A 26,354-nucleotide genomic window follows, 5' to 3' on the forward strand; every position below is an offset into this window, starting at 1 on the left:
GACAGGTGGGTGGGGCATGCGTGTTGCTAACCAATGTGTCGTAGGAAACGCTGTCTGACAGACGACCCGAAGTCAGCTTGCAGGCGCTCGGCCCGCCACAAGGAGTCGCTAGAGCGCGATGAGGAAAGCCCCGTCGGGCCAAACCCTCCTCTTGCTGGGCCAATCGTGCAACGCCCTTTGGGGGTCCCAGTTATGGCCGTCTGTGACACAGCCTGGGACTACAGCTGTAGTGGTGTCTCAGCAATGCAGTGCCTTAAGACCACTGCGCCACTCAGGAGGCCATTGAACATATTTTTAGTCCAGGAGGATGTTCAACGTGGGTCTGTGCAGTGCCACCTCCCCTTAGTTGCCATAAAGCTCTCTGAAATGAGAAATGAGCCATCTCTTGGTCTTCTTTGATGCTTCAAGTTCACAACACGGCTGGTCGGAGGACTTTGTCACGTGCTGTAGAAATGATTGACACCATCTGTTGGCCAATGAGCAGAGTTGGGATCAAATCCACCAGGTTGGTTCAAGAAGTGAGATGGATTTGGATTGCTCCACATTTGGTACTTAACCACTAAACCGCTCCAGGGTGCTGTTCTGCGGTTACATGTGTGTCCCAGGGTGGTGAGAAATTCCCTCTTGCAGAGCCCATCACCACCCTTAACCTTGGTCTTCACCACTGAGTGGTGGACACACAAACAGTCCTTTCAGAAAACTCCCTGCCCTTTTTTGAAGTGGAATTGCACACACCCAGCCGAATGGAAAAACTGCTATGCACAGAGATAGTCAAGGTTAAGCTCTCTTTGTCTAAGTGCAAACTGGCAGCCGTCCGATATAAAAAATGCAGCGCATACGACACGATCCCCATCGGGGAATCTCCAGAGGGCATGCTGAGACGGTGCAGATATGACCAATAAATGTCATTTATAATACTTTATGACCTGTCAATCTCTCAGATTGACGTCAGTGGGCGTCAGTGGACGACTTTCATCCAATCACCTCACATAATGGATATGCATCTCAAATGGCGCCCTGTTCCCAATATAGTACACCACTTTTGACCAGAGTCCTATGAGCTGTGAACAGGTTGCCACTTGTGACTCAGCCAATGATAAGCAGATGATTCACCGACTACAGTACAGTGCAAGGGGAGAAATGATGATGTAGCATTCAGAGGTGTCTAGACTCAAGATGGGGTTTGATAGAAATCCCGAGCAGATGGTGTCATGAATAGGGGCTGTTGAGGTGTTGATACCGGTCTTATTGTGACCAGGGAAGCTATGTTGTTAGATCAGACAAGCTGGTGGTATTGTACAACACAGCTCTGTTGCTATTTTACTGTGACTATGATGAATGAAATACAAACTCCCATATTAAGCAGTGATAATGTTGATTCTATTTCAACGTTGGTTCTTGAATGCTGATGAGCCTTTGTGATTATATCTGATTTGGAATTTGTCAAGCGAAACAGTACCCTGTGCCGTCCCACAAAGAGAATAGATAACACATGGGAGACATCTATGATATCTCTAACAGGCAGCTGCACAGATCTCGATCAAGCATATTCCTGGATGAGAAATAACTTTCAGATTCTCCATTGCACATGCTTTTTGTAAAGGGGCAATTTGCAGTTCAAACAATAACAAATGAGTCACTGGTTGAAACAAATGGGTCTGGATAAAATGTAACCACTCTCAAGTTCATAGACAGAGCAATGGATGCAAGGACTGACCATTCATTTTTATCAACATTTTAGTTTTAACCGTGTTGTGAGGCTATACAGTGTTGGTTTCAAATGACATTGTTTACAAACAATGGAGTTAAACAAGCTCACCCCTTTAAGTCTAGTTTTAAGTCCAGTAGGTTCAATGTGGGTTTGTCTTAGGTCAGAAAAATACGTTCAATTTCTCCAAAGCAAAGGTTTTCGGTCCAGGAGTAGATTCAATCTGGGCCTATGCAGTGCACCGTCCCCTAAAACACGATGAATCTCACTGAAATGGGAATAGACTCACTGAAATGGGAATAGACTCTCTGAAATGGGAATAGACTCTCTGAAATGGGAATAGACTCTCTGAAATGGGAATAGACTCACTGAAATGGGAATAGACTCTCTGAAATGGGAATAGACTCTCTGAAATGGGAATAGACTCTCTGAAATGGGAAATAGACTCTCTGAAATGGAAATAGACTCTCTGAAATGGGAATAGACTCTCTGAAATGGGAATAGACTCTCTGAAATGGGAATAGACTCTCTGAAATGGGAATAGACTCTCTGAAATGGGAATAGACTCTCTGAAATGGGAATAGACTCTCTGAAATGGGAATAGACTCACTGAAATGGGAATAGACTCTCTGAAATGTGAATAGACTCACTGAAATGGGAATAGACTCTCTGAAATGGGAAAAGACTCTCTGAAATGGGACATCTTTGGAATCTTTTCTCCTCTTTGATGTTTTCCTTCTCCCACAGGTAAAGCTGCGGGCGGTCTGAACCTGGGCAACTTCTTTGCCACTCACAAGGGCTACACCCGGCAAGGCTTTGACCGTCTCAGCACGGAGGGTAGTGACCAGGAGAAAGATGATGATAACGACACTGACTCGGAGAACGAGGAGTACTCGGCACCGCCTCCCCCTGTCGGCCCCTCCTCCTCCTCTTAGGACCCCCACCACCCCACCTCGAAGCCGTCCCACCAAATGCCAACCGGCCCTTGGCTCCTGTGGTCAGGATGTACTATAATCGTATGTGTATCTATGTTTGTGTTGGCTGCCAATCGTTCCTATTTATTTGTGCAAAAAACATTCTCGATACGATGTGCCACTATCTTGCTTTGTGAGTTAATGGGACCAGAGATTTTAAGTAAGAGAACACTGGTAGGTCGAGGAGTGATGCTTTTTAGAGTATAATTTTAACAGGAAGGAAGAAAACGAGGGGTAGTTTTATTTTTATAATTAATTGTCTACATAAATCTCTTCCACTTACAGTACTTAATCAACCAGATGCTTTAATGTTATGTTTTCTGTTTTTTTTTGGTCCAGAAACTTTGGTTGATTACTTTTATCTGTACATTTGTGCCTTTTTAATTATGTATTTTGCCTTTCTGCAGCACCTACACTACCGTTCAAAAGTTTGGGGTCACTTAGAAAGGTCCTTGTTTTTGAAAGAAAAGCACCTTTTTCTGTCCATTAAAATAACATAAAATTGATCGGAAATACAGTGTAGACATTGTTAATGTTGTAAATGACTATTGTAGCTGGAAATGGCTGATTTTTAATAGAATATCTACAGAGGCCCATTTATCAACAACCATCACTCCTGTGTTCCAATGGCACATTGTGTTAGCTAATCCAAGTTTATCATTTTTAAAGGCTAATTGATCATTAGAAAACCCTTTTTCAATTATGTTAGCACAGCTGAAAACTGTTGTCCTGATTAAAGAACCAATAAAACTGGCCTTCTTTAGACTAGTTGAGCATCTGGAGCATCAGCATTTGTGGGTTTGTTTACAGGCTTAAAATGGGCAGAAACAAAGACATTTCTTCTGAAACTTGTCAGTCTATGTTCTAAGAAATTAAGGCTATTCCATTCGAGAAATTGCCAAGAAACTGAAGATTTCGTACAACGCTGGGTACTACCTTCACCAGAACAGCGCAAACTGGCTGCAACCAGAATAGAAAGAGCAGTGGTGGGGCCCAATTGGCTAACAATTGCAAAAGGGTTTTCTAATGATCAATTAGCCTTTTAAAATGATAAACTTAGATTAGCTAACACAACGTGCCATTGGAACACAGGAGTGATGGTTGCTGATAATGGGCCTCTGTACGCCTATGTAGATATTCCATAGAAAATCAGCCGTTTTCAGCTACAATAGTCATTTACAACATTAACAATTGTCTACACTGTATTTCTGATCAATTTGATGTTATTTTAATGGACAAAAAATTTGCTTTTCAAAGAAATCTCTAAATGAACCCAAACTTTTGAATGGCAGTGAATATTATTACAAATGTGCCACATAATGGAAAGAGCTGCTGCTACTGTCAACTGTACTTAGGTTTCATTGTATCGCATTCAAGAGAAAGGATTAAAAAAAATATTATTATTATCATGTATCTAAAGCTGTATTTAGGAAATTTTCAAATCAGATGTAAGCTGTGTCTGATATTTATTGTGACATACTGAGGTTTTATTGCAAGAATACTATTTTCAGTAACAATGTTATTTGTGTAATAAAGTGTCTGCAAAGCATAACCTTCTCACCTCATTCACTGAGCGACAACATTAAGGGTTCCAAACATCTGGTAACTTTACCAAAATCACAAAGTTTTTCCAGATTTCCTGCTTAATTCCTTCCTAATTCTAGACAACCTGGGAATTTTGGTGAAGTTACAGGAATTTTGCAACCCGACGTACCTTGTAAAAGAGAAGTGATCAGAAACATATTGTATGTAGATCTAGAGGAAAAAGGTCATTGCACAAAATTGCATCAGTTGTTTTCTATTTCACCAGTGCTTGTACAGTAGCTTATTGGACATTAATATTTTATGAAAACAAGCATTGCTTGCTGAGTTTAACTTATCCTTTTGGTTAAATATTTCTGATCATAATGTCAATATTCAAACTTATTCATTGAGACTGTGTTGACATTGATTGGAGTTCTTCAGATGGCTTCAGTCAGACGTTATTTTGCGGTGTGTTGGTTGAAAGGACACCTAGTGGTGAGCTGTAGAATATGTTTGGTTGGAGGGACACCTAGTGGTGAGCTGTAGAATATGTTTGGTTGGAGGGACACCTAGTGGTGAGCTGTAGAATATGTTTGGTTGGAGGGACACCGATGGTATTATCCACCCCTCTTAATGGCTCCCATACGCAATCCATGTCTCAAGGCTTAAAAATCCTTCTTTAACCTGTCTCCTGAACCTTCATCTACACTGATCGAAGTGGATTTAACAAGTGACATCAATAAGGTATCATAGCTTTCACCTGGATTCACCTGGTCAGTCTTATGTCATGGAAAGAGAAGGTGTTCTTATTTTTTGTATACTCAGTGTGAACAGAACAGGTGAAAGTTTAGGGTTGTTTTTCAGAAATTTCGGTTGGACAATACTTGGAGCCAACCAGGGTTTTTGGAAAACCTGGGAATTTTCAGAAAGTTATTGGATATTCCTGATGGGCAGGAAAGTATTTTCTGATCACCTGATGGGCAGTAAAGGATTTTCTGATCACCTGATAGGCAGGAAGAGATTTTCTGATCACCTGATAGGCATCCAGATTAGCACATATGAAGAAAATTAGGTGAGTAGAGGAAGTCACCATTGAGATGCATCCATTGACTTCAGTCATATGTTCTGGAGAAATTATAGAATTTGTAGTTCAATCTTTTTTTTGCTATTCTCAACTACGATGATCTGTGATTATACAGTGTGTTGTAGAACGAGTTGTGGATTCATTATGTTTAATGATTGACCATCCCAAAGCAAGGGCAAACTATATATGTTGCTCTCTTACGCTCTCTTATTTGACCCTCTTAGAGCTAAGCTACACAAGGTCAAGAAGACAGTCTGGCACCCTATTCCCTATGGTGATCTTCTTATGTCTTGGGCCCATAGGTCTCTTGTCAAAGTAGTGCACAATGGCTGCGTTTACACAGGCAGAAGAATTCAGATATTTTCTTCTTCACTAATTGGTCTTTTGACCAATCAGAACATCTCTAAAAAAGATCTGATGTTAAACAAAATCTGATGTGATTGGTCAAAAGATCAATTTGTGCAACAGTAAAACATCTGAATTGGGCTGCAGTTGTAAACGCAGACAAAGTTGGAAATCAACATAGCCACAGTAATTGAAACTCTTTACCCGCTAATTCAATGGGTACTGGTAATTCCCTGAACATTGATAAATGTCCAGAAACCGTAGGACATGATCAGAGAACAGATAGGACATTTTCAGAAACCATATAGACATTTTAAAGGACTCTAGGGCTGCAAAAAAAGAGGAAGGGAAGCACTGCTAAAGTCCACAACAGTAAGTTTTGCATTCTGGGAAATGTAGTATTTTCCCCATATTGAACATTTTAATTTTAATATTTACTAAATATAATAACTTTGAATATTCACATACAGGTTTTGTTTTCCTTGATTATTTATTTTAAGAATTTGTCCTCTAAATCAATTTCAACAATATTTTATATGCATGTATATAACAACATGTTTGATGTTTTATGTACAGGATGTATATTTGTATAGACCACACCTAATGTGGAACAGAAAAAGGCATCGAATTAAATAAAAATTCGAATTGAATCGAGCCCAACCTTGTGTTAGAAGAAGAAGAAACCTTTATTGTCCATGATCTGTCAGAAAGTGGGAACATTATTTTCCTTTTTGACCCAACCCCCAAAACACACACACACACAACTGAGGGGTTTGGAAGCTCATTGTCAGCAACAGTGTGGCTCCCGGCATAGAGTGCGTTTAGACAGGCAACCCACACCAGATTGGATTGGCCAAAATACCAATTAGTGAAAAAAAATATCAGAAGTAGTCTGCCTGCCTAACACAGCCATGTAGAACAGTTAGGGGTGCCTTGCTCAAGGGCACAACGGCAAGGGCACAATAGCCCGGCTATTGTGAAAGATTTGAGCTTTAGACGGTGGAATCAATACTTTCACCAAAGCAGTTCCTGTATACTCTGCTTCTTGTTTCCCAAGTTTGCTTCTACCCATACTTGTGTTTTTGAGGCTTTGGAGGAATTATGTCTCTTTTCCCGCCCCTTAGTGACGACATACAAATTACGTTTTTTGGTTATTGGGGTGTATTCATTACGACAATTGTGTTGGAAAACGTTTCTTAAACGGAAACACACTGAACGAAATGGGGGCGGGACCTACCTGAATTAGTCCAATAGAAACTCTCGTTTTGCTCTGTTTGCTTACTTTTGGTTCTTTAACGGCAAACGGTTTCCGTAATGAATTAGCCACCACGGAGTGTAGTTTTGTCCGCTAGTAATGAATACGCCCCTGGTATTTTGAGATTTTTAATGATAGCTGTGATAGCGCAAGATGAAAATCCCCATGCATAATTGGTAGAGTAAAACTGCAAAACACACTTGGAATAAGGTAGATAAATCAGCATCCCTGCTAGTAACAGTGTCGGGACAATGTTGGCTGCAAACTAGCAACAACATTTTTTTCATTGCACACACATTCAGCAAGGTGTACTACTGTGTAGTTGGCAGGCTAGCTAGCTAAGCTGTCCGTGTTGTCAGAAGCCAAGCAGGACTAACTTACTTTGAAGGCATACAGACTCGACTAAGGGCGTTTCATATTAGATAAGGTAAGAGACATTTTAAAAAAAAAACATTTTTTTTAACGTTAAGTAAAAAAACAAACACAAATTGTACATTTAAATTCACTAAGCTTAACATAAGAAGGGGAGGCAAGCGTGCCTGGCCAATGTTAACAAGTCGCTAGACATTTGTCAGGAAGTACAAGCTAACTGTGCTAGGTAGCTAACGCCGTTAGCCATAGACTAGACTAGGCTAACAGCGAGGTGATGTTGTACCTGTCTGGATGGAGGAAGACCGATGAGTCATTCAGTCATTTTATCGGATGAAAAGCTTTTTGAATTCCCCATTCAACTGAAAAAAAATGCTAGCTAGCTAACCCTAAGAATATTTAGATAAGTATGTCATCCAAACCCCAACGTTGATGTGATTTAGAACTATAAACGTCCTTTTCCGTTGCCCGAGGGAATGTTGATTGTAACGTCGTTAATAATTATTTCACTGTCTGTGTCAGCTTGTTATCATTTGCATGTTGTAGAAGATAGTTTACTAATGGCAAGTATCAGACCCAATGTTACTCTTTCTATTCACATACTAATAATCCTGATCAGAATATGTTTCCAGGACACAGTCAGAGAACTGGTTCACCATCAGAAGTCTATTCAATACATCTTCCTTGAACCCCATTGCAGTCTAGCCTAGTATATGTGTGTGTGTGTGTGTGTGTGTGTGTGTGTGTGGTCCACACAGAAAGGAAAAAAACATCAATCAGTAGCTACCATCCAACCTGGAGACCTTGCCCTTGCATTTCAAGGTTGGACTTGTTTTGGATTGGGCATCATCTGACTATCCTGGGCTGATTGTAAGCATCCTGGTCATGTTGTGACTGACATTTTGTTCCCATGACAGATGCCCAGTCTGAGGGTGATGGAAGGTTGCATGGTGGTGTGTGTGCGTGCCCAGGCAGATAAACAGTGTGTCACAAATAGCCCTATATACTACTTTTGACCAAAGCCCGACGACGAGGTGAAGTAGTCACTGACATTTGCGTGTGATACTGTTATTTTATTGTTGCTCTTTTTAAATATTTTTTTCCCCACTCTGTTTTTACTAAACACTTTATTAACACTTATTTTTCCTTTACTTGCATTGTTGGTTAAGGTCTTGTAAGTAAGCGTTTCACTGTAAGGTCTACTACACCTGTTGTATTCCGCGCATGTGACAAATACAATTTGATTTGATGTCAGCGAAACGGTGTGGTCTTATCTCTGTCAAGCAAAAGAGGGAGAATGCTGCTGAATGCATATTTTCAGCAAAATGCTCTATATTTGAGCTTTCTAGCCTGTGTTCATTTGTGTTGAAAGTCACTGATAAAATGTAAGTCCTTTCTAGATGACAGCTCAGAGTAGGCTTCTTCCTAGTCAGGTGAAAGGATATCAGCTAGGCCTAATATCCATGTGTACACATTCGGAAGAGAAACAGATATAATTGGTTGATGGTGCTAGAACAACATAATACACACTACTGTTATTGAACAAGGCTATTTTTGGCTAGTGTTCAACCTTTGGAAAGTGTGTCCATACTCTTCTGTTATAAATCTTACATGGACCCTTTCACTTCAGGTGAGTGGCCACTTCCACATTAATCCTGGTTCACTTGTGTCCCAGTTCAGCTGTAGGCCTATGCAATTCACTAGGTTGTCTTTCTATGCTATTGGCTGTATTCAAATAAAATCGAATGTTATTGGTCACATTAACATATTTAGCAGATGTTATTGCGGTTGTTGCGAAATGCTTGTGGTGCTAGCTCCTACAGTGCAGTAATATCTAACAATTCACAACAATACACACATCTAAATAAAAAAGAAATGGAATTAAGGAATATCTAAATATTAGGATGAGCAATGTCTGAATGGCATTGAATAAAATACAGTAGAATACAGTGTATAAATATGAAATGAGTAAAACCGATTGGAAACATTATTCAGGGTAAAATGAGCGCGCACACAGTGTCTGTTGCACCCGTTCATAGTTGGCTACCTTTTAGTTCTTCAAAAGAGCAGATCTTGAAAGGGCATAGTTTTCCCAGAGCTGTCAACAGCCTGGAATATTTATGGTGGTTGAATTGGCTCAGTTCTTGTGGGCATTTGTAGAGCTACAACGACTCCAGGTGTATTTCACTCCAAAAATCCATTAGTTTTTTTTCATGAGGAATAAAAAATAAATAAAAGGCCTATGGCATGAATAGTTAGGATGATAATGTATTATACAGACAATTCTGCTGCTAACACAGATCTAGCTCTAGTGTCATTTAATTCGAGCTCCTTTTCCCTTGCCCTCCTCATCTCCCTCTCAATGTCTCTTCACTGAATTAGATCTATTCATTTGTGCCATTCTGTCAGACAATGCCCTCCATTTTATTTTTACTTCAGTGGCATTCCTCCCTAGCCTTCCTCTCTGTTCGCTCAGACATGAGGATTACCCGTTTATAGCCTTTAAGTACCCAGTGAAAAACTTCCAAAGTGTCTCTCATCCTGCACCGTTAAAGGGAGGTTGTTAGGACAGCACATGTAACGGTCTGACCTTCCCTGTAATCTGGGTTCCACGTTCACTGTCTCTGCAATGACGTGACCCCGTTTGATAGTCCGCTCTGCTTCTTAATCAGCGGGAACAGGGAGGACAGCCGTGTGCGTCATGTTTCATTGCCGTCTTCCACTGTGTGTGTGTGCTGTATTATGCTCACAATATGACCCATGTGGAGGATGGACAAGTTCAAATATCCTTATTGGCCTCCAAACATTTGGGGCATTTGTGATAATTTATTTTGTGGTGGACAAATAAAGCACATACATGTTTGTGTTTCAGGCAAGATATTTAGAGGACAAAAAGGACATGCTGGGCTGTAAGGAACAGGACGGTGGGAGTGTAGCACCAGCTCACTGGCTGTGATCCTCTAACGGAGTACGGTAACCCAGCACCCTGATTGAACAAGTAGACATGCACCAGGGATAAACCCATTCCCTTCCCCATCAAGTTCTTTAAACTACCCCCCCCACTTCTTTCTCAGGGGGTCTAGTGGACCAGTTTGGGTCCCAGACAGGCAGGCCCTGGGGTAGGGAAAAGAGGGTGAGGGATAAAGCCTAGTTCTTTGGGGGCTGGGAGGTGAGGTGAGTAAGAGGTGTGGCATTTGGAGGAGGGAGTGCAGCAGGAGGCACAGGGCCAGCCACAGACAGTTCTGTGGTAGAGAGGGACAGGCCTCAGCCCCAGGACTCCCAGGGTCCCCAGCCGCAAGACGGCCCAGCCATGTCTAAAGGAGGTGAGGCTCCAGACGGCGGGGAACACCCTCGCTTCTTCGTAGGCTGCGACGACAACGAGGGTGAGGAATTGCTGGACCCCGGGCGGGTCATGGGCTACGACTGCCTCTACGAGAATGTGGAAGAAGAGGAGGAGGATGAGGACGATGAGATGTATGATTCGGTGAGTTGATTTGCCCATAGAGATCGTCAGTGGCTGAAGATAAAGAACATCATCCAAGTCATAACAAAATAGGCACAATTGAGATTGCAGCGGAGGCACTTGATTCTGCACTAAATGTAAATCTATGGCTTTTAATCGAAGTCCATTTTTAGTTTATACGTGAGCATATTACACCTAACTTTCCAGGTTCTGAATTGAGCAAAGGGTTCACACACAACAAAGTGTATACTCAGTCTGTTCAAATCTTCACACAGACTGTTTCATAGTCTTTTTTGGAGCATCTAATAGTGCAACATGGAAATTAGAGATTTATGTCACAGTACATGTTATAGGATTTGATCAGGATTTGGCTGAGATGTTGCAGTGGAAATTTGGAGTTGATCTCATATATTTGCATTGGGCATCTTTGTGAACATACTTAATTCATTAAAAATGATATGTATGTAACTCCAAACACTCAAATGAATTGCCTTCCATTCTAAAGCTTGTGATGGTTGAACATTCTATTTTGAATCAGCTTTGCTGAATATTGTCAGTTGTTATATAACTGTCAATGCCGTTTCTATCCTCTGTATGAAGAATTGATCGGCTTACATTTCCCCCCAAAATGTCCTTCTTTAATGTTCCTTGAACAATCCTAAATAAAATGATTGGTTTACATAACAAGTGTGTTGTGCAATTGTCATGCACTGTAAAATACTGGTATGATGACATAGTTTTTTAAAAATGACCCAGAGTGGACAGTCAGTTGTCTAGAAAGAGGCTCATTAGGCATTCTACCAACTGACCTAAAATAGACAGTCCGATAGCTGTCTAGGGATAGTCTCATAGCTTCAAGTTCCTCTCCCCTCCATAATCTGTAATGATCTCAATACAAACCAAATGGTTGTCTCCTGGGAGTTGGCTTTCATCTGTCCAGTTCTTGCCCACAAGTGGAAATTACTAAAATAAGACAAGGAGAGCACTTGAGACTATTGAGATGCACCCATTGGTGCCTATTCCTCCATCTCCTCTCCCTAGCGAGGGAGGAACACGAGAGACTATTGCATTGCACCAAGGTTATAGGCTGTGTTCCAATACTCTATAGTATCCTGTCCTCATCTCCTTAACCCCTATTCCTCCATCTCTTCTCCCCTAGCCTCCTGAGAGGCAGATCGTGGTGGGCATCTGTGCCATGTCCAAGAAGTCCAAGTCCAAGCCCATGAAGGAGATCCTGGAGCGCCTCTGTCTGTTCAAGTACATCACGGTGGTGACCATCGAGGAGGAGGTCATCCTCAACGAGCCTGTGGACAACTGGCCACTCTGTGACTGCCTCATCTCATTTCACTCCAAAGGTGAGCGCTGGGTTACCATGCATGTGCGTACCAACAAGCACACAAGCGCATAAACACAGATACACATGAATAAACACACACATACACCCTGGGTCACCATGGACATGTGCGGACACACAAACACAATTTATAAACAAACAAACACAGTCGGGATGAGACAAATGTACAATGTTTAAATGGCCATTTTTGTACATCGTGCTGCCTGTGGAGAGAGAACAATTTATCATTTATGCTGCTCTTGCTTTTCACGAGAGTGCCGTGTGTAGGTTATTGTCGTCCAATCACAAGGCATCAAACCGGTTAGATATCAGGAGATATCTAGGATAATAGATTGGAAGGCTAGTTATCAGGAGATATCTAGGATAATGGATTGGAAGGTTAGTTATCAGGAGATATCTAGGCTAATAGATTGGAAGGCTAGTTATCAGGAGATATCTAGGCTAATAGATTGGAAGGCTAGTTATCAGGGGATATCTGGGCTAATGGATTGGAAGGCTAGTTATCAGGAGATATCTAGGCTAATAGATTGGAAGGCTAGTTATCAGGAGATATCTGGGCTAATGGATTGGAAGGCTAGTTATCAGGAGATATCTAGGATAATCGATTGGAAGGCTAGTTATCAGGAGATATCTAGGCTAATGGATGGAAGGCTAGTTATCAGGGATTTTTAAAAACATTATCGATCCCAACTTTGAAACGTTCACACCCCGAACACATGCACATACGTAAACACATATTTAAACACACGCACACACACGCACGCACACACACACATAAACAAACTCATATACACACATACTTACTTACCCACGCCCTCGCATATACAGTCCTCATGGTTTAGGTTGACACTGCTGTTCATTCATCACAAGACGGTTCAGTGTTTTGAAATGTCCAACATTGCGTAACCGTTACTGGAAGGAGGCAAGGGGGTGTTTCTAAAGACAGAAGAGGCATGTGCTTCAGCACATACAGTATTTCCTTTATGGGATACTTTTCCCAAATTAGGATGATTTGCACATGAAGTGTGAAAAAGGTTAAGGAAAACAATATGTAATTGGGTAAAGTATCTCACACTGATTATGTAGCTCAAAGTTACTTCTAGATGATTTGGACAGTGCAACATACTAATATTGATAACATTGACTTGCATTGGATATGTGCCACAAATGCTAAAAAGTTTGCATTTGGAAACAGTGGCCAGGTCAACAAAAGACTAGACAGCTTACAAGGTATGACAACAGGGTAAGGGAAACTACACACATTTTTATTTGATTTGGCTAAACTATCCCTTTTTAAGGAGTCACAGCACTGGTGCTTCTGACTTTGTGTTGTAATTGACATGTAATGTGTTTTCATTGCTTCCTGTGTCTGTACGTCCAAAGTTAAGTGGGGGTGGGGGGTCACCCTGCTTTTCTTAAACCATTGCTTCATCCCAAATTAGGGCTGGGAATTGCCAGGGACCTCATGATACGATATTATCACGATACTTGGGTGCGATACAATATATATTACGATTCTATGTATTGCGAGTCGGTACTATGATTTTATTGTTTTTATTTTATTGAGATTTGATGTTCCAAACATATTCCTTGTCCGGGGGACAAGAGTGCCATGAGAAAACGACTTTTAATCAATGTTGGAAATAAAAGTGCTGAAAACACATTGGCTCCCTATTTAAAAGAAGATGAACAACAAGCTATATGAAGAAAAAATACAGAAATGTTGGTGCAGGTATAGCAAAGTAGCGCAAAAATTATATAGCAATATTGTCAACGATATAATATATTGTCAAAAATAATATCCTGATTATATACCAATTAAACCCCCCACCCCCCCCCTTTCCCTGCCTGCAATGCTTTGGACCAGGGCCCATATGTAAACAGACCTCTCCAACCAGCGATTTATTTACTACGTAGTCCTCGTCTGGCTGGCACACCACACCTATGTCACCCAAGAAGCTGTGATGTGATTTGGTCAGCTGCCAAGCGGGCCTGTAGTTAAGTTTGTTTACGGCTGGTGGTTTATTTCAGCTTGTCGTTTAGACTTGTCCTCTAGACCTCAACTCTAGCTGGTAACCTAAGAGGTTTAGGATGTGTCCCAAAATACACCCTATTCCCTACATAGTTCACAACTTTAGACCAGAGCTATATGGAACCCGATTCCCTACATAGTGCACTACTTTAGACCAGAGCCCTGTGTACTGTGTAGGGAATATGATGCCATTTGGACGGTCATTAGTCATTTTGTCATATGAGCTAAACAGTAAAGCAAACATGTTACCTCTCAATGTATTGTGTAGAGAGGGAGAGAGAGACACACATGCCCGTTTAGTTCACACAATCTCTGCTAGTAAGGCCTTTAAACCACAGGCTTTACAAGGAAATCCCTTCGTATGAAGTGAAAAAGTTGCAAATATTTTAGGAAATTAGCCGTTAGCAAATGTATTTTCCTCCGTCCTCCTGGCACAGAGGTCTTTTGAATGAGCTTGACTTCACCTCTGTTCTCCTACAAACACATGTTTTTATTGGTCTTTTTTTTTTTTTTAGGTTTTCCATTGGACAAAGCAGTAGCCTATGAGAAACTCAGAAACCCGTTTGTCATCAATGATCTGGATCTCCAGTACTACATTCAAGACAGGTAAGGTGATTGACAGTTGCTATGGGAATCATGACCATATCTGGTCAAAGGCATGTGTTGGACAATAGGCCATTCTTCACGTTATGGTTGCTAATAGTCATCGGTGGATAACTGAGCAATGCTGAAGTTTATAATCAAAGTCTGAATGATTATGTTCCCCTCTGCCGATGTTTGATGCCTTGGCCTATGTCCCAATCCAGAGAATCTAGTGTTTTCATTTCTCATGAAACAAATACCACTGTTTCACTAAAGGCAAAGGTGTACAACTCTTGTCAGAGGGCAGCAGTGTATGCTTCCTCAAATGAATCTTGGGTTGGAAGTTTGATCATTAATTGATCAATCATGTTGAATGAAACACTAGAAAATACTCACTATAGACCATCCACAACAATGTCCTTCACCGTTTTCTAAACTTTTGCATTGTTCAATAATCCACTAGTCAAAAGGCATGTGTTGGACAATAGATCCTGACATGCTGTTGCCCATTCTTCACATTATGGTTGCTAATAAAAGGGTTCCTGAGTGGCGCAGCTGTCTAAAGCACTGCATCTCAGTGCTGGAGGTGTCACTACAGATCCTGGTTCGATCCCGGGCTGTATCACAGTCGTCCGGGTTAGGGAAGGTTTGGCCCGGGGTAGTCCGGGTTGGGGGAGGGTTTGGCCCGGGGTAGTCCGGGTTGGGGGAGGGTTTGGCCCGGGGTAGTCCGGGTTGGGGGAGGGTTTGGCCCGGGGTAGTCTGGGTTGGGGGAGGGTTTGGCCCGGGGTAGTCCGGGTTGGGGGAGGGTTTGGCCCGGGGTAGTCCGGGTTGGGGGAGGGTTTCCGGGTAGTCAGGGGGGGAGGGTTTGGCCCGGGGTAGTCAGGGTTGGGGGAGGGTTTGGCCCGGGGTAGTCAGGGTTGGGGGAGGGTTTGGCCCGGGGTAGTCAGGGTTGGGGGAGGGTTTGGCCCGGGGTAGTCAGGGTAGGGGGAGGGTTTGGCCCGGGGTAGTCAGGGTAAGGGGAGGGTTTGGCCCGGGGTAGTCAGGGTTAGGGGAGGGTTTGGCCCGGGGTAGTCAGGGTTAGGGGAGGGTTTAGCCCGGGGTAGTCAGGGTTAGGGGAGGGTTTAGCCCGGGTTTGGTCCGGTTTAGGGGAGGGTTTGGCCCGGGTTTGGTCCGGTTTAGGGGAGGGTTTGGCCCGGGGTGGTTAGGGGAGGGTTTGGCCCGGGGTAGTCAGGGTTAGGAGAGGGTTTGGCCCGGGGTAGGGGAGCGTTTGGCCCGGGGTAGTCCGGGTTAGGGGAGGGTTTGGCCCGGGGGTAGTCCGTCATTGTAAAATAAGAATTTGTTCTTTAATTAACTTGCCTAGTTAAATAAAGGTTAAATACAAAAATAATATTTAATAAAAACACAGGTGGATTTTTAAACAAGGCACTACTTTTGATCAGCCTTTATGGACTCTGGTTAAAAGCCATGTGTCCGACAATATCTCCCCACATGCTGCTGCCTGTGTTTTCACTGCAGCAATGGAAACATTGGAGGTTGCTTTCATTCTTCACATTATGGTTGCTAATAAAAATCACTGGTATTGCTAAACGAGTGAAGGACATGAATCCCTTTTTTAAGGAATGGTCTATAGTGAGTATTTTCAGTGTTTTTGTTTTCTCATGATTGATCAATCACCCAACCCAAGTTTAATTTGAGGAAGCATACAAACTGGAATACACTGCTGCCCTCTGATAAGAGTTGTGAAACAGTGGTATTCATAATGTCTCTGTGGATGGGAACAGTTTTATCATTCGCTATTTGACATCTACAATAATTTAGAATAAGTATAACGTTTGGCGCCACGAAAGCATTTCACCCAGACAGACATGGATTTTGTCCCAAATGGCACCCTATTCCCTATATAGTGCACTACTATAGGGCTCTGGTCAAAAGTAGTTTATTATTAAGGGAATAGGGTGCCATTTGGGATGCATACATACACTAGTGATGCGCGGGTTGACTCAGAACCCGCGGTTATATCCGTGGGGTGGGCGGGTTTAGGCTCATGACATTTTGTGTGGGTGAACGATGGGTAGGTGGCAGGCAGGCAGGTTGAATAAAGATTAAACAATGCATTAAAATAAAAATCTATAAATGTATATCATATTTATAGGCTAGATTGTTTAATTCATATCAACAGGCTATATTCTGCGATGCAGTGCCTTACACCGCTGCGCCACTCGGGAGCCCAAGATTACTATTGCCTCCACACTGACGGTCACGGGTCATTGGAGGCAGTGAAATTCCACATGACCGTTTAGTCACGGTAATTAGGATTCTCCAAGCTCTGATGCTGGTCATTAGTAGCCTACCAAACTTGCAAACTGCCTGGTACTCAAGCACTCTCTTGTCCCTCTAATCACTCCGACATCAATGCAAATGTAATCGAAAATCAAATAAGACACTTCATGAGAGCTCATGTTGCGCAACATTTCTATAGGCTATGTAATTGCACGAGAAAAGAGTGATGGCTGCTAATAAAGAGGATCCCATCAGCTCTCTATAGGCTAGGTCTACTATATTTATTTCTCAACTATCCTAATGTTAAGCACATTGCTTATATTTACAACATGAGTATAGCCTACCTGGCTGGCATGAAAATAAACCACAGGGAAAAGTGTCCTCTGTTCGCTATTTTAATTTCACCTTTATTTAACTCGGCACGGCAGTTAAGAACAAATTGGTATTTACAATGACGGCCTACCCCAGCCAAACCCGGACAATGCTGGGCCAATTGTGCGCCGCCCTATGGGACTCCCAATCACGGCCTGGATTCGAACCAGGTACTGCAGTGACGTCTCTTGCACTGGGATGCAGTGTCTTATGCATAGACAACATATTTTTTTCCTGCTGCCCCTGTTTCAAAACAGGTGCATGATAATTGTCCATTCTAAATCTAAACAAATGTCACACATATATTGTTTAGTGTATGTAAATACATGTTAAAATCAAGAAAAGTCTGATGGGTAACAATATTAGCCTATCACATGTGAATTGTATATTATCACTTGTGAATGATGCCCAACATAAGAAACAATACCTTTTTTACGACTTGTTTGAGTCATAGTTGCACAACTCATGTAGCCTAGCCCATAGGCCTATATGTTTTAATAAGGTTTGTATCACAACTGAAGTGGCCCAAAATAATTAAGCACATTAATCCGCTTTACATGGCGTGTAGAGCCTAACTGGCATATATAAGCAGTGCGTGAGTTTCAAGTTCGGGAAAGACAATTTTCACCATAAAAATGCACCTTTTTATAATAAAAGCATTACACGCATAATTGCATTTGCAGTCACTTTTCATAATGTTTTCTGCTAATGGAACATTAGCACTTATAGCCTACTACCATGTGCTCATTGCTGTGCTTATAATGTGAAGAAATAGCCTAATAGTTTCTAACATTTTAAGCTAAATGTTCTGATCTATTGCGTCTGCCACATTGCATAAAAAATGTTTTTTGGTTGTATTAATTTGGGATCTATTGCATCCCATAACTGTCCCAGACTGTTTGAGATATTGAATGAATGTCTTGGAAGATAATGATTCATAACAGAAACGTGTATATATAATAGCGTATTATAAACTGGGTGGTTCGAGCCCTGAATGCTGATTGGCCTAAAGCCGTGGTATATTTGACTACGCGTTGCGTCTTACATAAGAACTGCCCTTAGCCATGGTATATTGGCCATATACCACATCTCCTTGAGCCTTATTGTTGCTGATACACCAAACACACCACCTCATTTCCGCACACGAATGTCAGTTACTAGACAGAATGAGCTTTTGATTGAAACAACGTGTGAATGCAGGTTACTAGGTAGAATGGGCTTTGATTGAAACAACGTGTGAATGCAGCTTACTAGGTAGAATGGGCTTTGATTGAAACAAAATACAGGAAGGTTATATGTAAGTATTTCACTGTAAGGCCTGTTGTACACCTGTTGTATTTGGCGCATGTGACAAATACATTTTAATTTGAAAATTTGATTTGATTTATATAGTAAACACATCTGCTCTAATTTTCTTACAAAATAGTTGCAAGAGGATCTACATGCATATTCCGGTCTAAATGCATGCATGTATGTAGGCTACGCTGGCCCACAAAACCATCCTGTTGTCCCGTATTTGTATGTTTTTGTATGTGGTGACCCTACTGGCATGAGTGAGAAAAAAGAACCTGCTGGAAAGTAGCCTCCATCTGCTATTGTAGTGAGTGTGATGACGTTTCTTTATCCCCTGCCCCTGTTCCTGCCCATTTGCTAATGGTCCACTCTAAGTCAAAACTCATTTGACATATTATTAAAGACGAGATTCAATTGAGAATAGTCTGATGGGTGAAAATATGATCACTTGATGAGAGAACAGTTTGTACAGCCTGAGGCAAGGAATAGAACTCAAGCTTTTTCCCCCATTATTTTTCTCAAATCATCAGTAGCAAATAGTCGCATCATACAGACCATATATATTTTTATTTGTAAGACATTTTAAGGTTTGTATCATTCACAACTAAAGTCACCAAATAACTCCAAATCAAATGTATTTATAAAGCCCTTCGTACATCAGCTCATATATCAAAGTGCTGTACAGAAACCCAGCCTAAAACCCCAAACAGCAAGCAATGCAGGTGTAGAAGCACGGTGGCTAGGAAAAACTCCCTAGAATGGCCAGAACCTAGGAAGAAACCTAGAGAGGAACCAGGCTATGAGGGGTGGCCAGTCCTCTTCTGGCTGTGCCGGGTGGAGATTATAACAGAACATGGCCAAGATGTTCAAATGTTCAGCATGGCCAAATAATAGTAATCACGGTGAACAGGTCAGGGTTCCATAGCCGCAGGCAGAACAGTTGAAACTGGAGCAGCAGCAAGGCCAGGTGGACTGGGGACAACAAGGAATCATCATGCCAGGTAGTCCTGAGGCATGGTCCTAGGGCTCAGGTCCTCAGAGAGAGAAAGAGAGAATTAGAGAGAGCATACTTAAATTCACACAGGACACAGGATGAGAGGGGAGAAATACTCCAGATATAACAAACTGACACTAGCCCCCCGACAAACTACTGCAGCATAAATACTGGAGGCTGAGACAGGAGGGGTCAGGAGACACTGTGGTCCCATCCGATGATACCCCCGGACCGGGCCAAACTTGCAGGATATAACCCCACCCACTTTGCCAAAGCACAGCCCCCACACCACTAGAGGGATATCTTCAACTACCAACTTACCATCCTGAGACGAGGCCGAGTATAGCCCACAAAGATCTCCGCCACGGCACAACCCAAGAGGGGGGGGGGGGCCAACCCAGACAGGAAGACCACGTCAGTGACTCAACCCACTCAAGTGACGCACCCCTCCTAGGGAAGGCATGGAAGAGCACCAGTAAGCCAGTGACTCAGACCCTGTAATAGGGTTAGAGGCAGAGAATCCCAGAATCTAAATCTAGCATATAGGACCTGTTTCAAATGATCACTTTTACACTCAACATCAACACTTCATATGGTTGCGCACTTGCTCTGGAATGGGAAAAATATCCTTTCCATTTTATTCAAGTAAGTTTAATAATATTATTCCTAATATAAAATAAGGGCATGGGACTTATAAGTGTTAATGTTAATTAACGGTCAATTAGCATGAGACCGGCAGTCTTCTGCATGGCAATAACCGGCTGACAAAGTTCAATGACCACCGCAGCCCTAGTAGAGTCATAAAAGACATTAACATGATGAACCATATTAAGTCTGCCATTGATATTGTAAAAACTCAGGAAATTATTAACAATTAACTTTTTTGTCTAAAATGCTTAAAATAATAATAAATAAAAAAACATTGAGGCATTCAAAGACGGACACACTATACCAGTAGATGCATATTAGTGCATACCCAGCTAAAAGCTGTGATTTTTTAAATTTTTTATTTGTTTTTACAAAAGCATGCGCAAGGTGTCAATTTAGGCTATTGTTTGAAGGCTACTATGCACTAGGGATGTGTTAAATGGAAACATTTTCTTAATGTTTTAAAACAGCAATTTATCACTTTTCCGTTAAAACGATACAACAAAAATTCTACAATTCTACAATTCTAGCTCACAATGCAGCTGCACGGCTGCCAGCAACAGTTAATGTCACAGTAATGCTAGTATAGGTGCAATGCTTAACGTTCTGAAACCATCTGTTGCTGGCCGCAGTGCAGCTGCATGACCTGTACTAGCATTACTGAGCCTCAATTTCACCTGCCAAAGTTAGCATTTTCTCATTTAACTTCCCAAAATATTGCCATACAGGAATTTACTTCGGTCCCTTGCCTTTCGCTGATTGATCCAACTCTTAACGACGATGGCGTTGTGGTTGAATCGACTCCAAATTAATTGATTCCTCGACTTCTTGCACGTCAACTCCCGATGTTGACTCCCATTTCTGAGTGTCGATGGTAAAAAGTAGTGCACTATATTGGTGATACTGTGCTAATTTGCTGTACATTGGGCCTATCCTATATTTACGATATGATGAAACAAAACTTGACACCCACCACTTGATAGTGTTAAAAGTCAATAGATGCCATTGTACAGGCTAATGAAAGGCCAGTTCAATCAAGAAGCAGGGTGAAAATGGATACTTCGGGATTTTGTCAATCTACTTCCAAAAAGTAAATGAACTTGTGGATACTATTTTTATGTCTGTGTCCAGTATGAAATAAGTTTTGCGAGCCAGTGGTAACGAGCGTTAGCACAATAACTGGGAGTCAGATATCCATAGACTTTGTCATTGCGCTAACGCTAGCTAGCAATTGCTCTGGCACTAGTTAGCAACTTCCATAAAACCACGTGCAGAGACAGAATATTGGAATCCATGAGTTAATGTAACTCCGGGGAAGTGGATAAAGGGCTAAAATCCTGAAGTATCCCTTTAAAAAAGTGGTCACATTCAGAAAGACTTGAAACAGCACACAGCTGTTTAAGTGAAGCCTTGCTGCAGGCTAATTGACTCCACACAGCTAATGAAAAGTGGTTTGATCCCTGTGTTGATGCTCAGTCAACTGATCTAGCATTTCTCTTCCTCCAGGAGGGAGGTGTACCGGATCCTGAAGAACCAGGGCATCCTGCTCCCACGTTACGCCGTTCTCAACAGAGACCCTGCGAGACCAGAGGGTTAGTACCCAGTACCTTAAAGGTCAAAGTAGGGTAGCCTAGTGGTTAGAGCGTTGGACTAGTAAAGGTTGCAGGTTCAAATCCTTGAGCTGACAAGGTAACACACTGACACTGACTCAACTCCAGCCACTTTAATCATGGGAATTGATGGGAAATGATGTATATCACTAGCCACTTTAAACAATGCTACCTTATATAATGTTACTTACCCTACATTATTCATCTCATATGCATACGTATATACTGTACTCTATCATCGACTGCATCCTTATGTAATACATGTATCACTAGCCACTTTAACTATGCCACTTTGTTTACATACTCATCTCATATGTATATACTGTACTCGATACCATCTACTGTATCTTGCCTATGCTGCTCTGTACCATCACTCATTCATGTATCCTTATGTACATATTCTTTATCCCCTTACACTGTGTATAAGACAGTAGTTTTGGAATTGTTAGTTAGATTAGTTACTTGTTGGTTATTACTGCATTGTCGGAACTAGAAGCACAAGCATTTCGCTACACTCGCATTAACATCTGCTAACCATGTGTATGTGACAAATAAAATTGGATTTGATTTACAAATCTGTCGTTCTGCCCCTGAACAGGCAGTTAACCTGCTGTTCCTAGGCAGTCATTGAAAAAAAGCAATGTTTCTCAATCCTGGTCCAGGCAACCCAAAGTTGTGCACATTTTTCTTAGTTTTTCCCCTAGCACGAACACACCGGATTCCAATAATCAGAGGCTTGATGATGAGTTAGGGAAAAATCTACAATGTGCTTTCAGACTTCAAAAGTAATCTAATGTCAAGATGAGTCCTTATCATGTATATCGATCCAGCGATGCCTCAAACTCCAAGATGAATGGAAAAGATGAGCACAGCCAATCTTTAAATCAGATCCTGCTTCTCTTTTCCATTCATCGGTATTGTGTATTGTGACGTGTAGCTGGACCTACAAAAGGGATGGCCTGGGATGTGGACTTAACTCAACAGAAGAACAGGTTTGAGGTTTGCAAACATCAGACAAGCTTTGAGGTGTAATGTCCCTTTAGGTTTACTCGTAGAATATTGGGGCACGTTCTCAAATGCGCCTCTGTATACCTTAATGATGGTGACAAAAAAAAGTGTTTCAATATAGGAAAATAGCATTATGAATCACTGTCAGATCAGTGTTTAGACCATTGTGTTATTCTCCATTTAGATTTCTGCCCAGAACCTCACGTTAGACTGTAAACATCCTGTTCCACTGCTTGGTCTGTGCCATTAGTTTTTTGTTGTTGTAGTTTATTCTTATGATAATCCAAACAGAAATTGTGTCCAAAGATTTACTCACGAAACCACATTTCCATCCACAGTTGTTATGCAAGTAAAGTTCAACCATGTGGAAATGATATTATGACAGCTGTGATAGATCTAACCATGTTCAGCATGGTTGGATCTTTTTGTGTCTGTAAATTGAATTATGTGAGAAATGGTGGCGGAAATGCCTTTATGCGCAAATATTGATAAAATAACCACTTATCCATAATAATCTCATCATGTAGACGAGCCTACCCACACATCCTACCGCACTATATTGGCAAGCTGTTGGCTAGAGTGCCAAGACCAGAGGAGGCACCTTTGCTATTCAACGCACGTTTTTTTGTGACAAAACTATCAGTAGAGTTGAAAATGTGATGAAAACATATTGAACTTTAGATTTTTATTCGGGACGTGACAATTTAGCGAAAAGGTACATTTTCTGTGCACTACTTTCATCACGCACTAATTTCTATCCTCAACGAGTCCGTTTGGTAAAAACACTGCTGGTGGGGAAATGTGCATATTGTCTTTATGCAGAATTGTGAATATTTGCATGAAAACCTAGCCAGTGATGTTAATTGTCTAGTCTGTCAGCTCAATATACAAACAAATTTGTAACATTTTCAAATCTGTCGTATCTGGAATGGAATCAATCAGGACTGCTTTAAATTCCTCTCTCGTCCTTTAGATCGCTGCAAACAGAAGATTACTGGCATGTAGAAAGGCTACAGGGATTAAACTGTTTTACATTTCAGTTTTAAAATGGCAACTAGCCATGACTGTGAAACAGATGGGGAAACAATACTGTTTTAGTGGAAACAATCCTGTCAAAAAGGACAATGCAGCCATTTGGCACCTGAAATGAACCCCCGCCATCATGTTAAAATCCAATAGGAATATGAGCTACGGCTGGATAGACCTGTTCACACCACATCTGTTGCTGTTGGCAAATAAAGGCCATTCAGCTACGGCTTAAATTTGGCTCATTCCCTTGATGGTAGAGCTTTATCTTTTGGCAAAGAGACCTAATCGCGTCTCTTAACATATTATCTGCTAGCTTTTCCCAAGTGTACGTCATCAACACTTCCCTGAGATGAAATTAGATCAGACCATTGATCATTCAGGATGCCTCATTGTCTAGGTTGGATGCCTCATTGTTGTTTGAATGGCTACCACACAATGTTTGAATGGGCACCAGGTCTAATCCAGTCCTGGTACACAGGGTTGTGTTCATTAAAATGAAAACGTTCAGATAGGCCTATAGGCTCAGCTGTGTAATGTAGCTGTAGTGAACCGTGTGTGTGTTAGCAGCTGTCTCGTTCCCATCCACCCCCTGCTCTGAGGAGTAAAACTGGAGCACCACTAGGCCTGGGAGACCTGCTTCCTGTCTGTCCTGTCTCAGCTCTGCACTGCTTAGTGATTATACACCCACTCACACTGGTGTTTGGATCTCTCTCTGCCACGTTCCCTCTCTCCCGCTTGCTCTCGCTCTGTCGCACTCGCTCTTGCTCTCCCTTTTCCAGGATGATGTACTGTAGACTAGTCCTTCTGTCTCCTCTGTCTCTGTCTTTCTCGCTCTCCTCCCTCTCCCTGTTTTTCTCTACTGGTTCTCTAGTATGGGTGGCCAATTTAAGGAGGGCATCTGTTGACATGACAACTGTCTGCTTTGACCTCTGACTCTAGGCTTCCATTGTGATAGATGGGATACGCTATGGTGTTTCTTTTCCTTTTTATGAAATGGAATTTCTACTACAATTCCATGTTGTTTCATCTCTACGTTCATATTTATCGAAATTGTGTAGAGTTCCGTGTATTTACCAGAGGATGTTGAGAAGGCCTATTTAGAACGTCCAATGGGCTTTCGTCAACTGAACTAAATCACCCCGCACAGTGTGTCAGAACACGTAAAGGGACTTTTCAGACCAGCATCCTGTTAATAGGCCTATTAGCCTGAAACGAACCACATCCTCAACAGATTCCTAAATTAAATATCAGATTGCACGTCTGCCACGTCCACTTAGTTTTTCCCGTTGGAACAGGCTTTTTCAGGCACGCAGCAGTAAAGATGGCTGCTGAGGAATCTAGAAGATAAGCCTCTGTGCAAACAAAGAAACCTTCCCTCCCAAAGTCGGGTTGTGTCCTAGCCAGTGGAGCACAGGTACTTTACTCACACATAGTCACTGCCATGGAGGCTTTTATTAGATATTAGATTAATAGGTGAGAAACCATCTGGTCCGGTTTTAATGTAGCAGTTTGGTGACTGTGCTGTTTTGGGGAGGGGGGGGGTGGTTTCAGTGAGGTGCATGCAGAAGGGCAACCCTATGCTTTAGCCAATTTATTTAAAGCCGCTAGACTGCATCAGTTGGGCAACAGGTTATAATGCTTTTAAAGGGAGCATTATATTTCAGATAGTTGACAACATAAATGAATTTTCATTCATTTTAAAGCCGAATGTAATTTTTAAAAAGTCACCAGAAGTGACTTCAGTTCTACACAAAAATTATCACAGGGGTGCCTCCTCTCCCCCCCCAACACACACGCTTACTTTGCCTCCGCTGCTAAACTAAAATCCTAAAGGAAACACTTTCCCTTTCTGTTGGATAAAGCCAGATTATAAAAGGAGAAAAGCATCAATGTATGAAATTCTCATTCTGCCGCACAGCAAGAGGCCTTTTGAACTGTCAGGATACCCAAGAACATATCTGTTTTTGTCCATTTTCTATATCTTTTGCATTACAAGCGCCATTAACCAACAATGCAGTTAAAAATTAAAAAATACCTACCAAAAAAAAAAGAAATAAAAGTAACAAATACTTAAAGAGCAGCAGTAAAAGAGGCTATGGTAACAACTCTTCTGTGACGCAGACACTGTAGAAACACTGTACTAACACCAGCACAAACACATCTGTGGTCCTGTGTAGCTCAGTTGGTAGAGCATGGCGCTTGTAACGCCAGGGTAGTGGGTTCGATCCCCGGGACCACCCATACGTAGAATGTATGCACACATGACTGTAAGTCGCTTTGGATAAAAGCGTCTGCTAAATGGCATTTATTATTATTATTATTATACATCTGGGACCAGGCTACAGAATTGGTTGGTTTGGTGCTGGACTATTAAATGGCTGCACAGAGTATATCTCTTTGACCAGGGTTAGTGACCACTGTTAGTGACCA

The 26,354-nt window shown here is 41.8% G+C and overlaps 2 protein-coding genes across 5 annotated transcripts in view; both read left to right on the forward strand.

The window, feature by feature from the left end:
- pam (peptidylglycine alpha-amidating monooxygenase) overlaps positions 1-2,645 on the forward strand; it is a 150,609-nt gene extending 147,964 nt beyond the window's left edge. For all 4 annotated transcript variants that reach the window (XM_046290581.1, XM_046290583.1, XM_046290584.1 and 1 more), the window contains one exon: positions 2,456-2,645. In XM_046290581.1, the coding sequence (XP_046146537.1) occupies positions 2,456-2,643 (188 nt within the window). In that variant the 3' untranslated portion in view covers positions 2,644-2,645. The remainder of the gene's footprint in view (positions 1-2,455) is intronic.
- A 713-nt stretch (positions 2,646-3,358) lies between these two features.
- Positions 3,359-26,354, forward strand: part of ppip5k2 (diphosphoinositol pentakisphosphate kinase 2) — a 78,723-nt gene continuing 55,727 nt past the window's right edge. The window contains 5 exon segments of the mRNA XM_046290585.1: positions 3,359-4,950; positions 10,132-10,743; positions 11,882-12,077; positions 14,624-14,714; positions 21,784-21,869. Of these exon segments, the coding sequence (XP_046146541.1) occupies positions 10,570-10,743; positions 11,882-12,077; positions 14,624-14,714; positions 21,784-21,869 (547 nt within the window). The 5' untranslated portion in view covers positions 3,359-4,950; positions 10,132-10,569.

The sequence above is a fragment of the Oncorhynchus gorbuscha genome, linkage group LG11 (assembly GCF_021184085.1).
Source record: "Oncorhynchus gorbuscha isolate QuinsamMale2020 ecotype Even-year linkage group LG11, OgorEven_v1.0, whole genome shotgun sequence".
NCBI lineage: Eukaryota > Metazoa > Chordata > Actinopteri > Salmoniformes > Salmonidae > Oncorhynchus > Oncorhynchus gorbuscha.